The sequence below is a fragment of the Budorcas taxicolor genome, chromosome 9 (assembly GCF_023091745.1).
Source record: "Budorcas taxicolor isolate Tak-1 chromosome 9, Takin1.1, whole genome shotgun sequence".
NCBI classification, from domain to species: Eukaryota; Metazoa; Chordata; class Mammalia; order Artiodactyla; family Bovidae; genus Budorcas; species Budorcas taxicolor.
The window spans coordinates 19821796-19837455 of NC_068918.1; the positions used below are offsets into that span (position 1 = coordinate 19821796).

Consider the following 15660-nt stretch of genomic DNA (forward strand, 5'->3'; position numbering starts at 1 on the left):
ACAAAACTGAGGAGGAGCCGGCACCACTGGATGATCCTGAAAGGCAGGTTGCAAGATGCATTTTCTGTGAGCATGGGCAACCCCGGCAACCACTGCCAGTGCTGAAAAGAAAAGAAGAAACTGAAGAATCCTGATCGCCATCCCCAGATAGCATGGATATAGAAAGATTATATTGTATTTTTCCATGAAGAGTAAGGGACCAGATTAACAAGAGGATATATAATGAGATCTAGCTCATGTTTTTGGTACAAGTATTGTCCTATTTCACAGCTGAGGAAACAAGAGTGCCAGAAAGTGTTAGTTGCTCAGTCGTGTCTGATTCTTTGTGATCCCATAGGCTGTAGCCTGCCAGGCTCCTTTGTCCATGGAATTCTCTAGGCAAGAATACTGGAGTGGGTATTTCCTTCTCCAGGGGATCTTCCCGACTCAGAGATCAAACCCGTCTCCCACACCTCGGCATATTCTTTACCATCTGAGCCTCCAGGGAAGCTCAGAGTGCCAGAGAGGACACAACTTAAACTAGTAAGTCTCCATTGTACTCACACTACTAACTGACAGTATATAATTTTGCTTATCTGCTTTTTGTATGTCTTCTCCCCTAGAATGAGACTTTCAGAAGGACACAGGCTTGGTTTTGTTTACTTCTATACCTCTGGAGCCTAGGACAGTACCTGGGACAGAATAAGTGCTCAATAAATGTTTGTTAACGTTAAAAATGAAATGAACTGAAATCATTATCCAGTCCATTCCACTGCTTCAGGGGAGGACTTTATAACTAACACTGGCTTGGAGATACTCTGTCATTCCAGAAGTCACTAAGTTCTTTCTAGTGACTTGTTGTTTATAACAGTCTCATAAAGTGTATTTGATTGAGTCAACAATAAATTCAAAATAACATTACAATATGCCCAGACGTTTAAAGTCTTTTTAAAAATATTTTATACTTTCAAATACTAACACCAGCTTCATGTCTCCATGTTTAATGACAAATGTATTATTCATAGCTATTTGATATGATGTGTCTTCTAAATTTACAGAAATTTAGTTTATGATGAAAAGATTTAAAGGGCTACACACATTCACATTTCAGAATCTGAAATTTCATTTAGCAACATTTTATTTAACAGAAGTCCATTTGTCCTCAGAAATCAACAAAGGCATGAAATAATCTAGACATTAAATGAAATAATCTAGACATTAAATGAAACATTGATACTATGGGCTTAAGAATATAATAAAAAGTGACCTACTTTGTATAATTTCTACGTGCATTAAACAGTGAATGTAACTAATACATTTATCAAAGAACATATTGTTAGGATTAAATCATAAAAATAATTCATGAAAAAAATAAAATTGAGTAGAAAACAACACAACCTATAGTATCTTTCATATTCTATATGTACTGAGCTTGAACTCTTTATCTCTGAAGTGGTACTAAACACATTCTTGAAGACTGACAAAATAGAGGCCACACAGGCAAACGGCTTCCACTGTACCGACTGTCAAGGATATAAACACAAGAAAATCCTGCCTCGTTTTTGAGCAGGAGCCATTCAGTCTCTTCTCCGTAGAAGATTTTCCAAACTATCCATTAACCCTGAATGCCATATTTTTAAGTAATTGACAAGAAACATGATCAACACTGAGTATCAGTGCACACAAGATCCACCAAAAAGTCACTAAAGACTGGTTGTCTTCTGAAAACACTGTCAAATATCTTTATTTTTCAACTTTTAGTTCCTTCTTCAAGACCACTTACCAACCTTTTATTTTCAGTGTCTTCTTAACAGAAGTCCTGGGAGAAAATTATAAACCTGTTGGATTGAACTACTGTAATGTAGGAAAAGGTGTAGTGGAAGAAAAGGAATAGAAACAGTTTAGTAAGAATAAAATAAACTGCAAAGGATAAAAATTAAAACTTGTCATACCAAGAACCAATATATAAGATATATGTTTACTAAAACTATGAGGAAATCTGTCAAAATAGTAAAAAAAAAAAAAAAAAAAAGTTGGAGGGATTGTTAAGGACCAAAAATGTGATTGTAAAATTCAGAAAACAGTATCTGCAAGTGAAATACAGAGGTGAAGGGAGAAAGCTGGAAATGCAGTTAGAATATATAAGCTTGATCAGTTCTTGCCATGTGGTGTCAGGATAGTAAAAAATATGGAAAGATATCAAATATAAAACCCAGTTGCGATAAGACTTCTGTTAAGAGGGTTCATAGATTAAGTGGTTGCAATATATAGATTTCTAGATAAGAAGATTTAGAAACATAAAAGAGCTTCCTCATTTATCTTATTTATTGTTTCAGAGGAAGGATGATCATAATCTATTTCCTTCCTTCTCTTTTCCTTTCCAGTAAAAGTAAGTATATATGCATATTCTCTTAATCTTTCTTTCATATTGAACATTCTTCAGTTTTTAAAGATTGGAATTAACTACAATAATCAACTAAGAACAATCTGCTACTGTTTTGAGTTCAAAATGACTTTTCATCTGAGGTATCTTGTAGTCTCTCCAGGTATAAATATAAGCCATGATTATTTAGACACAACGTTTAATGATCTTAGATAAAGCTTCCAATGATGAAGCTCATAAACTGATATAAAACTTAGGCCCTGGGGTGGAAACCAGATTTGGGAGAAAAGGGAATGTAATTCTTGGTTCATGATTCCACCATCATCAGAGAGATGAAATTCTCACTTTGATGATGAATTAAAAAAAAAAAAATTCTTAAAAAAAAAAGATCCCTTCTCAAATGTATACTACCAGCTAATATATAATGAGCTGAAACAACAAAGTAAGATATTCATGCAATCTTCTTGGATTTGCTACTAAATTCCAGGCACTATTCAAGGTACTGGTAATGCAATGGTAAAGAAGACAGACAAAAATCCCTGCCTGTGTGGAGTTCATAGGCTATTAGAGGAAAATGTAAAGTGACCAAAATAAATAAGCTTTATGGCGTATTAGGAGGTGATAAAAGCCATGGAGAAGAAATAGAGCAGAAAAAAAAAATGTGAAGAATCAAAGGGCCATGTAGTTTTAAACAGGGAAATCCAGAGAGTTCTAAGAAGGTGATATTTGAGCAAAGATCTTAAGGAGATGAGGGGAAAAGTTACAGGGGTATCTGGTGGAAAGAGGCAAGAGCAACAGAGAGTGAAAGTTTTGAAGTGGAGGAATGCTTGACAAGTTCCTAGAATTGCAAGGATGACAGGGAGATAATAAAGAGTAGATGAAAGCTTAAGAGATGACCTAAGAAAAATCAAGGTCGGAGTGAAAGAGTACAGTGTCTAGAGCTTCAGAAGCAAAAAATTACTTAACAATTATGTTGGCGTTGTGCAGGTAATGATGCCGGCCCAATCAGAAAATATGTTCTTCTGCTATTCTGGTGCTTACAAACTTTCTATCAATCCTCAAACATCAATGTTAGGACCCTGGTTTTTACTCTTACAGAGGGTTTTTAGAAGATTGAAATCACCTGAGCTCATCCTTGCTAATGTGTTAGAAATTGACTCTAGGGGGCAAGAGCAGAAGCAAGGAGACGCGTTTTCAGATTATTATTCCAGGTGGGAAGTGAGGGCTTGGAGCAAGGTACTGATGATACAGTTTAGAGAAGTAGACAGAGTATGGAAACTATGAGCTACCAGATTGGATGTGGTTCTGAGATTTTTAAAAAAAGAGAGAGGAAGGATGACTATAAAAATTTAAGCCCTAGAAACTGGAAGGTGAGGATTGACTTAGTGAGATGGGAAGGTTATAAAGAGGAAGCAGGTTCAGGATAAAGAAATTAAGTTTCGTCAGTGTTAAATGCAGTATTCCATTAAATATCCAAATGAAAGGTTTAGATATATGGATTTAACAGAAAGGATATTACCAGTCTTCTCCATGAATCCCAGATACAAAGAACATTTAATAATTTTCTAGCAATAAAGTCTTCTTATACGTATTTTAAAAATTTTAGGACTTCTAAATCAGCATGCAAATATTTCAGTCCTACGCAACTGAGTGAATTGTGTTTTTGTGTGTATAATGCAGCACTTTTTTTCCTGAAAAGATTACAAAGCATATACAGTTTCCAGTGGATACTTTTATGTTTCCAGTTAGAAAAATGGGAATAAGAGCATCTGTGTGTGCTAAGTCGACTGAGTCGTGTCCTGTGGACTATAGCCCACCTGGCTCCTCTGTCCATGGAATCCTCCTGGCAAGAATACTGAAGTGGGTTGCCATTTCTGCCTCCAGGGGGTCTTTCTTACCCAGGGATTGAACCCATGTCTTCTGCAGCTCCTGCATTGCAGGTGGATTCTTTAAGGCTGAGCCCCTGGGGAAGCTAAAGGGGAATAAGAGTATATTTTATCTTCAGAGAAAAGTGATTACTCAGAGATAAGGGTTTTGGTGCTGCTACACTTCACCGCCCTGCCCATCATGTCCCCATGCCCTCTTTTCCTGATATTTAACTCTTGATATCAGAAACTCTTGACATTTTGAAATCATCTTCTGTATTTAGAATGAATGCTACAGTTAATGCACTTTTAGGCGACAAGAAGTGCAGGCTGCATCTCTGGCTTTTTTGGTGTTCTCTGGTTGCCTGTGTTTATTCCCATCAGAATGCTCCAGTAGCTGCTAGAAAACTTGGGCTTCTCCTGACGGAGCTGGGGGAGGAGGCAACTCTAAGAGACAGGATAACCTCCAAAGCTGGGCACAGGGAAATCATCCGCATCTGAGCTAAAGTCATACGTCAGTTATAAAGGGTTCCGGATGTCTCTTCCCCTCGTTAGATGATTTTTCATCCACAGATAGGATAAACGAGGAAACTCACAGAAGATACAACTGTGTATTTATTGAGTAGGCATTTCTTTCAAGTTAAACTGAAAATTTTATTCTACTTAATATTTTGAACCAGAATTATTTTTATAGGATTTATTGAAATTAATGCTTTTATAATTAGTTTCTCGTTTAATCCAATAACTTTGCATGAAAATGCTATTTTACTGATTGATCATTCCCACTGCTCCATGAGACTTAGAAGTTAACTTTCTTCTTTCAAGCTCTCCTTTGAAGACTTATCTAGAAGTTACAACATACTGAAAATGTAATTTTGATGAAACTGTGTTTTTCCCTTTAACCCCAAACATACAAGTATCAGAAAATTTCAGGTGTTCTAACCAAAACGGCTAGCTACAATTTCTCTCAAAATGAAATTACTGTTGTCCGTTTTTAGATGACATTTTAGAAATCTCCATTTCACAGATGCGACAAACCCACAGTACAAAATTCAACATTTACCATATGCAAAATAAAGGCTTTTTTAAAAGCAGAAATGTGTATTTATTCAAAATTATATCATTTATAATATTGTATTATAACAAACAACTCCTTCAAAAGGTCAAAGGTAGTTGGGCCAGATAGTAAAGAGTATGCTTAGTAGTGTTCTTATTTAATCTGGACAGTTTTGAACACAAAAACTACTTAGGTTGGAAAGTTTCATTTATCTTTTGCAAAAATATGAAAACTGAAAGACTGAGTGAGAAACAAGACAAAGCTTTGAACCTCTGTTATATGTAAACCAATTATAATTCATTGCAATTTTTTAATATGGTTTAGGATTTGTTTACTCTTAATTGTTCTGTTAAAGTTTATTTTGATTCTCATCTAGGTCCCTCTCATTCACCACAAAAACTAATTTTGACAGAAAAAATGCATCAGTATCATTAAGGACAAAAATATATGCATGAAACTTGAAACTTAGTCAAATACTGACCAAACACCGTCTAAACGTAACAATATCCACTATTTATTATAAAAGTGCATTTATTGTATTTAATACCTATACTTATTTGGTTTCTAAATATATCTTTTTATTTCAACAGTACCATTTGCACTCCTTTAAAAAAATAGTACAACTTGGGTGTTTCAGTCCAGTGAATTACTATTTTATATTTTTTTCCTGTGGTACAGGGGAATAAATTTCTACACAGCACAGAATAGATTCCACAGTATTATGTCCATGTGTGGGGCTAACCTATAGATATTTATAAAATAAAAACTTCAATTCATGAAAAAAATTATATTCTTTAAGTTGAGATATAATAATGTTTCAAAGCCAAGCCTTCTTTTATATTGATTATTTTCTCCCTTTCACTATTTATTAATAGTGCTGGATATGTGTGTGTGTGCTGGGTCATGTCTGACTCTTTGCGACCTCATGGACTATACCCCACCAGGCTCTTCTGTCTGTGGAATTTTCCAGGCAAGAATACTGGTAACACTGCTAACTAGTTCTAATAACATATCAGAAAGTAGTTTTCTCAACTAAAGCAAAAATTTAAAAAAAAAATCCTTTTCATTGCTAAAGATAATTACACATGCTACCCACCTAGCCAATCCTCTATGTTTGTTCTAATATATTTTAGATAATCTGCTGATTCTTACATGATCTAATAGCCTCATAATTTTAAAATGTATCACTGTTTCTTAGACCATATATCTATAATATCTAAATAGCACATATAAAATGGAACATTTGCCTATTAGCTGACTGATGCAAAAAATATAAATACCAAATCTGAACGTTCACACATTGTACCAGAGCTCTGCTCCATTTATTTTGTGTGTTGAAAATCATTCTGAAAAAGCCTCATAACTGAAAGCAGTGTTTCAAGTAATCATCTATAAATACATGACAAATAAGAAGCCAAAGAGATATTATTAACCAGCCAAACCAGCTAGACACTTAAAACAACAGAGGACCGTACAACTTTTCAGCAGGTTTTCTTGATAGAACTTCTGTAAAGGTATGTCCATATGCTTTGGGGTTATTTGTAGAAGAAAAGGAAGTCTGTTCCTAAAGACACACTGCCATGGCCCCAAGTTTCTTTATGTGACAAGTCGTAAACATATTTCTCGATATCTAAAACAACTCTGCATTTTCTGGATGCCTTAGAGGGCCTCTGTTTCCTCAGGAATATTACAGAAACTTCAAATGTTTAATTTAACAATGTGACCTAGTTAATATTAAAGAGAAACCAGCTGCTTGGCTTTCTTGCTTATGACTGTGTGAATTTCCAGTATTGTAAAGAAAACAGGGATTTTACATGGACTTAAGGAATGTCCCTGCTCACACCTACGTAAACCATTATTGAAATAAAAGTAATCATGAATGCTCATTTCAAAAAGTTGCTTGCAAAACTCAATTTAATACTGTATTTTTCTTTGTCAATAATGTTTTCAAGTTACTATATTGAACTTACACAATAAAGACTTAATACTATACAAGAAAGCTCAAAGCAAGACCTCAAATAGACCTCAAATATCCTTCTTCAAATGATATCTGTATTTCACCCTTATAATAGAGATGCATGTATTTACTTTTTGGAAGAGAGAACAAATAGAATCCATATTCTAGTATCACTGCTTTATTCCATTTTAAAAGAGGCACTTCATATTTCTTAGAGGATATTTTTATGATAATCTCTTCCTTTAAAAATATCAGTCAAAAATGTGTGCAAATACCACTGAAAACATAAGGAAGCTACTTATTTTTAACCAGCTTTGGAAGCAGCTGCCCCTGAAAAATTGGAGACAAGAAATATTACCAGATGTAGAAGGTAAGGAAGGCTGAGTGAAGGGAGTAAATGAATTACTGGCCTATTCCAAATCAAATGTGATGATTCTTTGACATCTACAAAGTTTAAGTAACGAGATAACTGAAAAGGAAAAGCACAGCTGTCAAAATAGAGAGGCAAATCATTAGGGCAAACAGCGTAGTGTTTGTGTCTGTGTATGAGTGGGGATGTACTATCTCAAGCAAATCGAAAGAATATAAGGGTGCTTATTTATTAAGTACTAGAGTGGGTTGCCGTTTCCTTCTCCAGGGGGTCTTCCCAGCCCAGGAATTGAACCAAGGTCTCCCACACTGTAGGCAGATGCTTTACCCGCTGAGCCACCAGGGAAGCCCCATTTATTAAGTTATGTAACATTAAACATAACCACATACCACAGAAAACCATGAGGAAAAAGAAAACTCCTAAATGGTGTCAGTTAGCTGGTGCTGAGGGGAAAATTCATAAAGTTGATCAAATGTTCTATAAGCAGCTTTAAAAGATTACTGAATGTTTTTTTTTTCAGGCTGCAGATATCATAGGCAGACTGAACTAGATACAGCAATTTCAAATACAAGATTGTTGTCGTTTGTTCAGGCATTTAAAAATATTTTACACAACCCAGACAACTCTCAATTGCTCATTTGAAGGAGAGCAGTCGAGAGCAGGTTCCAAATGTCGGGTAGTGAGAGAGTGTGAATGACACTTCTACGTGGGTAGGTATACATATAAAATATGCCTTCCGAGATATCTTTATATATGACAGGGTAAAAAAGCCGGCTATGCTGGTTGACATCCGAAGCTGGTAGAATTCTGAATTTGGCAATAAATGGTGCATATCAAAGAAACTCATGAAAATGAAAAGTTGACTGGCCTTCTGAACTTAGTTGTTTCATTTTATTCCAACGCATCATATTGTCTAACACTTGCTTGTACAGTATATAGAGCCCAGGGCTAAAAAATGTACGACGCCAAGTAGGAAAAAACATAAGAACACCTTTGGTCAGGGTTCTTAGAAAGATTAGAGTTACTGTGGCTTTTTCTTCCAGTGCATTCTGATCTCTACAACATTTATGGGTAGAGCAGAGGACCTGACTCATTATTCTTCTGCACTTGATTGGAGGTTGGCATTTTAAAGGTATCTTTCATTCATAATATCTATGTGTACTTATGTATTTTTACAAACACTAGACAGTTCATTGGTGACACAGCAGAATCATGTGTTGATATTAATTTTAAGATTCTGGGCTACAGAATTATAACCGGACTTTTTAAAGCTTTTGGCTAAAAAGTATATAAAGGCTGCTACATGCCTTTATTTCTGTTGCTTTCCATAAGTTCCTTGAGATATTTTTCTTTCAAGACAATATCTTAATGGTTAAGCCTCAGTCTCAAAAATTACCACTCTGAAAGGGTGGTAAGAATCTTGCTTTTTCACACTAGAATTTGAAATTTAAAGTTAAATTTTTTAAATGTGCTATCCTTGCAAAATTTTTGTGAAAAGAAAACTTTAACATAAGGATTCCAAATCTAGATTTAAACTATAACATAGACTCTCAGATGCCCTCAGAAGCTCTCATTATGTCTCCTAGATGCAATATGTTCTTAAAATCTTTTCTGAGAAGAAAATGTGTACTTCCAGGATCATTAGGATAATTAACCTGAATTTGAGAAAAACAGTATTATTCTCTGTCACCTGATACTGCCTATGCTATGTTGAGACCTGTTGTGTTTTTTTTGAAGAAAAAATATATTTCACTGACATGGCACAGATACAAGATTGCATTACAAATTAAATTGAATTCCCTTAAATAAATTCACAGGAAGTCTGTTTCACAATACCTCATTTTCATTAACTTTAGTGGAAGTGGTTTTCCAGAGTTAACATCTCAGACAATAATCTATAACATCTCTAAGACCATTGAATATGCATGATTTATTTTATAAGCCTGTCACATCACAGATTTACCAAAGCTCAGTAAAAATATATATGTGTGTGTGTGTGAATATATATATTTTCTCAACCAGTCACAAGAATTAGAAATTAGCCCCTTATCAGTACTTGGCAACTTTTCTGTTCAAAATTAGCTGTCAAACACTACTCAAGTATTGGTTCTCTTTCTCTTGGTCAAAGAGTTTTTCAGGATAAAGTTCTTAAATTACACCAGACAGGCATATAATGGGATCTTGAGTCAAGGACACAGTGTGAAGATAGCAGTTTATAAAGAATCCACTCTCTTTCAGAATTCCACGTCTTACTTTGGGGAACATATATTTTCACAAGACTCCAGGAACTAAACAACATAGAAGAGTTCAAGTGTTGAGTTTACCAGGTTATTTGCCATTTCTTGCCTCTCAAATTCAAGGCCAGTGATAGTCACTAGGGTACATTTTCTGTGAACTGAAAATCCCTAGACAGGAAATACATTTATCATAATAATTTCCTAGACTCATTTAGCTCCCTGTGCCCATTAAACGTACATTTGAGTATGACAGAGAGTTTCAGAGGAAAACAATGAAACAATCACTATGATAGCTGAAATATGGCTCCATAGGAAACAGGGCTACATTTAATTAGCTTAGATTGTTTATGTATCTTTTCTGGTCTTGTTACAGTTCATATCACTGGCATGGACTCAAAAGCCAATCTTCCAATTTAAGTTACTACTAAAATTTACAAACTTGACGTGAAGATTACATTGTATTTACAAAGAACTTGGCACTTACAGAATAAATTATTGACTTTTCTTTAAATCTATACCAGGGCACCCATGGTTCAGGCAAATGGGAAAGCCTGATGCCTTATTATATATTATGCTACATTAACATGAATAAATACGTTTCCAGCTGGTAATTCATCCACAGCGCTGGCCCTGGTGCTGAAAACATGTACCTTCCGTTTCTAATCCATGGAGAGGGTAGAGAAGCTATCAGTCCAGAGAGAGCAAAGGTTGCATGTTTTCTTCCTCATTTTTATCCATGCGTTTTAGCACTGTAGGATCCACAACTGATTGCGATCTGGAAATGATAAAGCCAATGTCAGCGCGTTACTGCCAAACATTCACATTCTCTTCTCTGTCTTTTCTCCTTTATTACTTCTCTCTTTGATGTGGATTAACTTCTACATCAAGGGATTTATGAACAGAGAATGCCACACATTGAGAGAGATCATTTCAGAGGAAGCAACCCCCTCTGGCCTCTAAATACAATAGTGCACAACAGAGGATTCTAAATACACAATAACAGGCTTAAGTCTCATCTTTACAATCAAGAAGAGCCTTTTCTTTGAGACTGAGAACTTCTAGTACAGGACTGACATATTCCAAGAGGACATCACTAAAAGGGGAAATGATTATGGTGAATTTACCATTATAAGAAATGAAGTAGAAATAATAGGAGCCTTGATTTCTGGCTTAAAGGGCTTACGAAACAACTTCAACGGGAATGTGCATTTTTAACCATCTTTTCTTTTCATACATAATGAGCACATTAGGAGAAAATCAATATTTCAATATGAGTTTTGTTAAATTTTCCACTAGAACATCTGAATAAAATCAATCTTATTCTTGAAAATCTATGAAACGCTTTAAAACTTTAAAAAAGTTTAAAACTTTAAAAACCTCTCTTATTTAGGCAGCAGTACTTTACTATTAGAGAAACAAATAATGTGAAAACCCTTACATATGCTTTTGATAGCAGGTGGGAATTACATCTCAATTCATCACCAGGAAACAACACTGAGAAGGAGGAAAGTCAATGAAACGTGCTACTGTGGTGGCAGGAAGCTGCCATCTTAATGGCTACGGCATTAAAGAAGCAGCCGTCCTTTTAAATTCCTCCTCCGTAATGAATTTTTCCCCTGCTGCTGCATTCCAGCCATTTGGCTATTGCTGGGACAATATGAGTCTTAGTAGACCTCATTAACTTTCAAAAAGAAAGACTATAAGTGAAAATACAACCACACAGGCTAATGAAAATGAACAGCAATGGAAGGAATTATCAAAGCAAAAATAATTACAAGATTAACTGATAAATCGACTTTCATTTAAGTAAACTTAAATTCATTTCTAAAGAGAGAATAAAGAGGAAGGTGAGAACACTTATATCAGGAGGTTTATTTTCTAAGTCATTTTCACTGTTTTATCTCAGTAATAGGTATTAGATGCATAAATCAGAATGGAGAATAACCACAGTTGAATATGGTGTGTGTTTGTGTGTGTGTGTGCGCACGTGTGTCTGTGCGCACGTGTGTCTGTGCAGGAGAGAAAGAAAGAGGGAAAGGAGCAATGATAATTTATCTTAGAACACAGTACATGAATAAAATACACTTCAACACAGTTGACAGTTGCACAAAACACTTAGCAATTAGACCTGTAACATTATTCTTCTTAGACTCAACTAAAATAATTGGTTCCCCAAGATGAATCCATGCTAAAATATGCAGAGGTTCATTTAATGTCCTGCACTAAGTTAACCACTATTGCCCACTGGACTAGAAGTTTCATAAGCAGGGACTTTGTCAGTGTCTCTCCTACAACAGACACAATGTGCATCACAGAGTCTGTTACACAGCAGGGTTTCAATGTCTTAATTCTTATCCAATAAATACTTTCCAAACTGAAAGAAGCTGGATGTCAAGCATTCAAACTGGAGAGTGATGAAGATAAAGCAATTTATCCTGTGAAGAAAAAAATTCTTTACAGAAAAGTTATTTTAAAATCTCATGAAGTATACAAATGTTGAGGTACATCCTAATAATATTAAGTACACGCTAAAGCTCTTCAGACAGCATAGAGTCTACACATTTAGCATTTGCTATAATGTTCTATTAAAACATACATTGTACACACACACACACACACACATACACACGTCTTATATATTGTTACTTTCCTTAACTACTTTGGTGGTTCAGGTGGTAAAGCGTCTGCCTGCAGTGCAGGAGACCTGGGTTCAATTCCTGGGTCAGGAGGATCCCCTGGAGAAGGCAATGGCAACCCACTCCAGTACTCTTGTCTGGAAAATCCCATGGATGGAGGAGCCTGATAGGCTACAGTCCATGAGGTCGCAAAGAGTCAGACACGACTGAGCAACTTCACTTTCTTTCTTTTTTTCTTTCTTTCATGGCAATTTTAATAAAATATTTTAAATTGTAGTGCACTATTCAAGCTGGGATTAACTTTCTAGTTTGTTTTTATCATGCACTACAGATGTTAGACTTGTCCGATTATGAACGCTGCTGGCTCCATATGCAGAGAAATTCCTCAATAAAGTAAGACAGAAAGAAACAATTTCTGATTAAGACTTTTTTGGTATTTAATTGTCCCAAGTGTCCTGTTGTTTTGTTTTAGTCTAAACTTTCTTTTTGCCCTCTTGTACAAAACAACAGGGTTATTTGCGCATGATTGGTTATTGAATTGGTCTTTTTCAACTACAACAGAGGACGCTATCTGTCATTAACTCATGGTACGTCTTAGTCTCCAGGCTCTGCTGTCTTTCAATGAATAACTTTTTCCCATGAAAACCTGTAGTTTGACTTTAATTATCCAGGTATCATTTATTCATTTATTATGCATTTACAATATTGTGCTATACCTTAGTGCTTGAAAGACTCGATTTTGGACAGAAATGGATTCCAATTCCACTTCCTGTGATTAACTAGTTCCGTGACCAACTGGAGGCTATTTGAATGTCCTAAGATTTTGTTCCCTTACTTGTGAAATGGGGAAAATAATATCTACATCATACAAATGTACTAAGGATCAAGTGCAATCAATAATGCATGCATAATCCCCAGCATTAATTCTGGCAAATAGCATATGGTAGCAGTTAAAGAAATGACTTACAGAATACTGCTGCCTGTGTTCCAATATTAGCACTGTGGCTTTGTAGCTATGGAGCATGTAGAAGTTACTTACCTTCTCTGTATCTGGGTTTCCTCATCAATAAGATGGATACAGTATCACCTTACTAGTTGTTTAGAAAAGCAAAGGAGTTGATATATACAAAACATTAGATAGAATTTGACAGGTAGTAACAATAGATGCTGAATATTATCTAATAAAGTGGAAGCACGTATTACCCATGATCTAATGAGCTTTGTATTCTTTCACTTGATTATGCTATCTTTCCACAAATTAACACAAAACATAATCTTCCTATCACACTCAGTCACACAGTCATGTCCAACTTTTTGAGACCCCATGGACTGTAGCCCACCAGGCTGCTCTGTCCATGGGATTCTACAGGTGAGAATACTTCAGTGGGTTGCTATTTCTTCTTCCTATACAAGAAGCTGAATTCACCCAAAGGAACAGTTATCTACAACTCATTTGTGAAGGAATGATTTTTCCCCCTCTCAATCTAAAAATGATATAAAACTGGAAAAGAAAAGGAAGGAAAGGTGGGATCCAGAAACAATTTTATCCCATCCTTGATGGGGAACTGCTATTCCCTGCCAAAGAGAAGATAAAAATCATGTGAAACAACTCTCTTGATTTCATTCTTCAGGAGTTTTCAAATAGAACCATATAAGCTTCACAGGATGCAAAACCTATACCAAACAAAGGGTCTGAAATTCCAATTGGCCCAAGTTAGAAGCAAGAAACTCGGGGTTGGGGACGTCATCATGCTATGAGCCAAGTCTGCAGGGGACAAAATGGCCTGATTAATTGGAAAGAGAAGCAGGATCCAAAAAGACCTCAAAAGGTGGATCGCCGGAACCAAACCTGACAAGATGATGTCAATCAATTAAAATAATGTGCTTAGAAGAAAGAGCTAAATATAGAAATAGAGAGTTATGAGGATAAAGGTGTAGAAGTAAGGAGACTAGTTTTAAGGAGCTCCACGTGAGTCAGCAATGTACCCTGGCAGCCTGAAAGACAGCAGTGAGAACAACAGAAACACAGGAAGCCAGGGAGGTCTACGCTGCAGAGCCAGGATTCTGGAATCTCAATGGAAGCGGTGATAGCATCAACTGTCACCCCTACCTTTCTAAACACTGCACTTAAAACGGGCCACTGACAGACAGAAGAGAACTCCTTCATTTGACTGGTACTTCGTGAGCATGCTAAGAAAACAGGATAGACAAAGCCACTGAAGTCTCCCTGAAGCTTACATGGCAGGATGAAAGAGATAAACAATTAAATCAAATCAATCATTTCACAGGCTAATAATGAGCTATAAAGAAAATAAAGGAGACGACTGATTGGAAGTGGCTAGAAGGCAGAGTAGAGCTTATTAAGACCTGGTGCCTAACCAAAAGACCTTCTGGAGGAGGTGACCTTTGATTGGGGCCAGCCATTGAAAAATAGAGGAAAAGGACATTCCAACCAGAGGCTGAAGGAGAATAAAGAAAACTGCTGTGTGTGAAAGGTGGAGAGAAAAGGGAGATAAACTTGGAGGAAAGAGGTAGGCAGAGTCAGATTACGTAGCATATTGTAAGTCACAATATGAAATTGATTGTATGCCTTGTATAATTACCAGTCATTAAAAATTCAAAGCAGAGAAGTGAAACAACCTGATTTACACTTTAAAAACATCATTTTGATTGACACATGGATAATAAATGGAGAAGGATAAGGGTAGAGGCAAAGACAGCAGGTAAGAAATTTTGGAGGAAGTGCAGGTGATGAGGATACAGCTAAGACTGCAGAGGATATGGAGAGAAGTATGCTCAGAGGAAGGGACCGCGCTAGTTAACAAGTCACAGAAGGAGGGGCTGAAGGAAATAAGCATCACTGGCTGGCAAGCGAAAAAACTGAGGACACCTATGAGAGCTGTCTCTGAATCCTCCGATAGCTCAGTTCTAGAGTGAGGGTGTTCTGTGTCACGCTGACACAGAAGAGGAGAAGAGAGTTATATTCACAACGTGAAAGACTCCATACCTCATAGACTGGAATCCTATTCCTTCACATATAGACTATGTGACTTTGGGGATACAAATATCTATTTAATAGGGTTGCTATGAAACTTAAATGAATTTTACCCCAAAAAAAGTACCTGGTAAGGGCTTAACTCAGGGCTTCCCTGGTGGCTCAGCTGGTAAAGAATCCG

At 36.1% G+C, this 15660-nt stretch overlaps 1 protein-coding gene across 1 annotated transcript in view; it reads right to left on the reverse strand.

Annotated features, from left to right (window-relative positions):
- Nucleotides 1-4235: 4235 nt before the first annotated feature.
- Nucleotides 4236-15660, reverse strand: part of CLVS2 (clavesin 2) — an 84208-nt gene continuing 72783 nt past the window's right edge. Inside the window, exons 5-6 of the mRNA XM_052645967.1 lie at nucleotides 10499-10623; nucleotides 4236-4334 (exon numbers count right to left, since the gene is read on the reverse strand). Coding sequence (XP_052501927.1) covers nucleotides 10536-10623 — 88 coding nt within the window. The 3' untranslated portion in view covers nucleotides 4236-4334; nucleotides 10499-10535. The remainder of the gene's footprint in view (nucleotides 4335-10498; nucleotides 10624-15660) is intronic.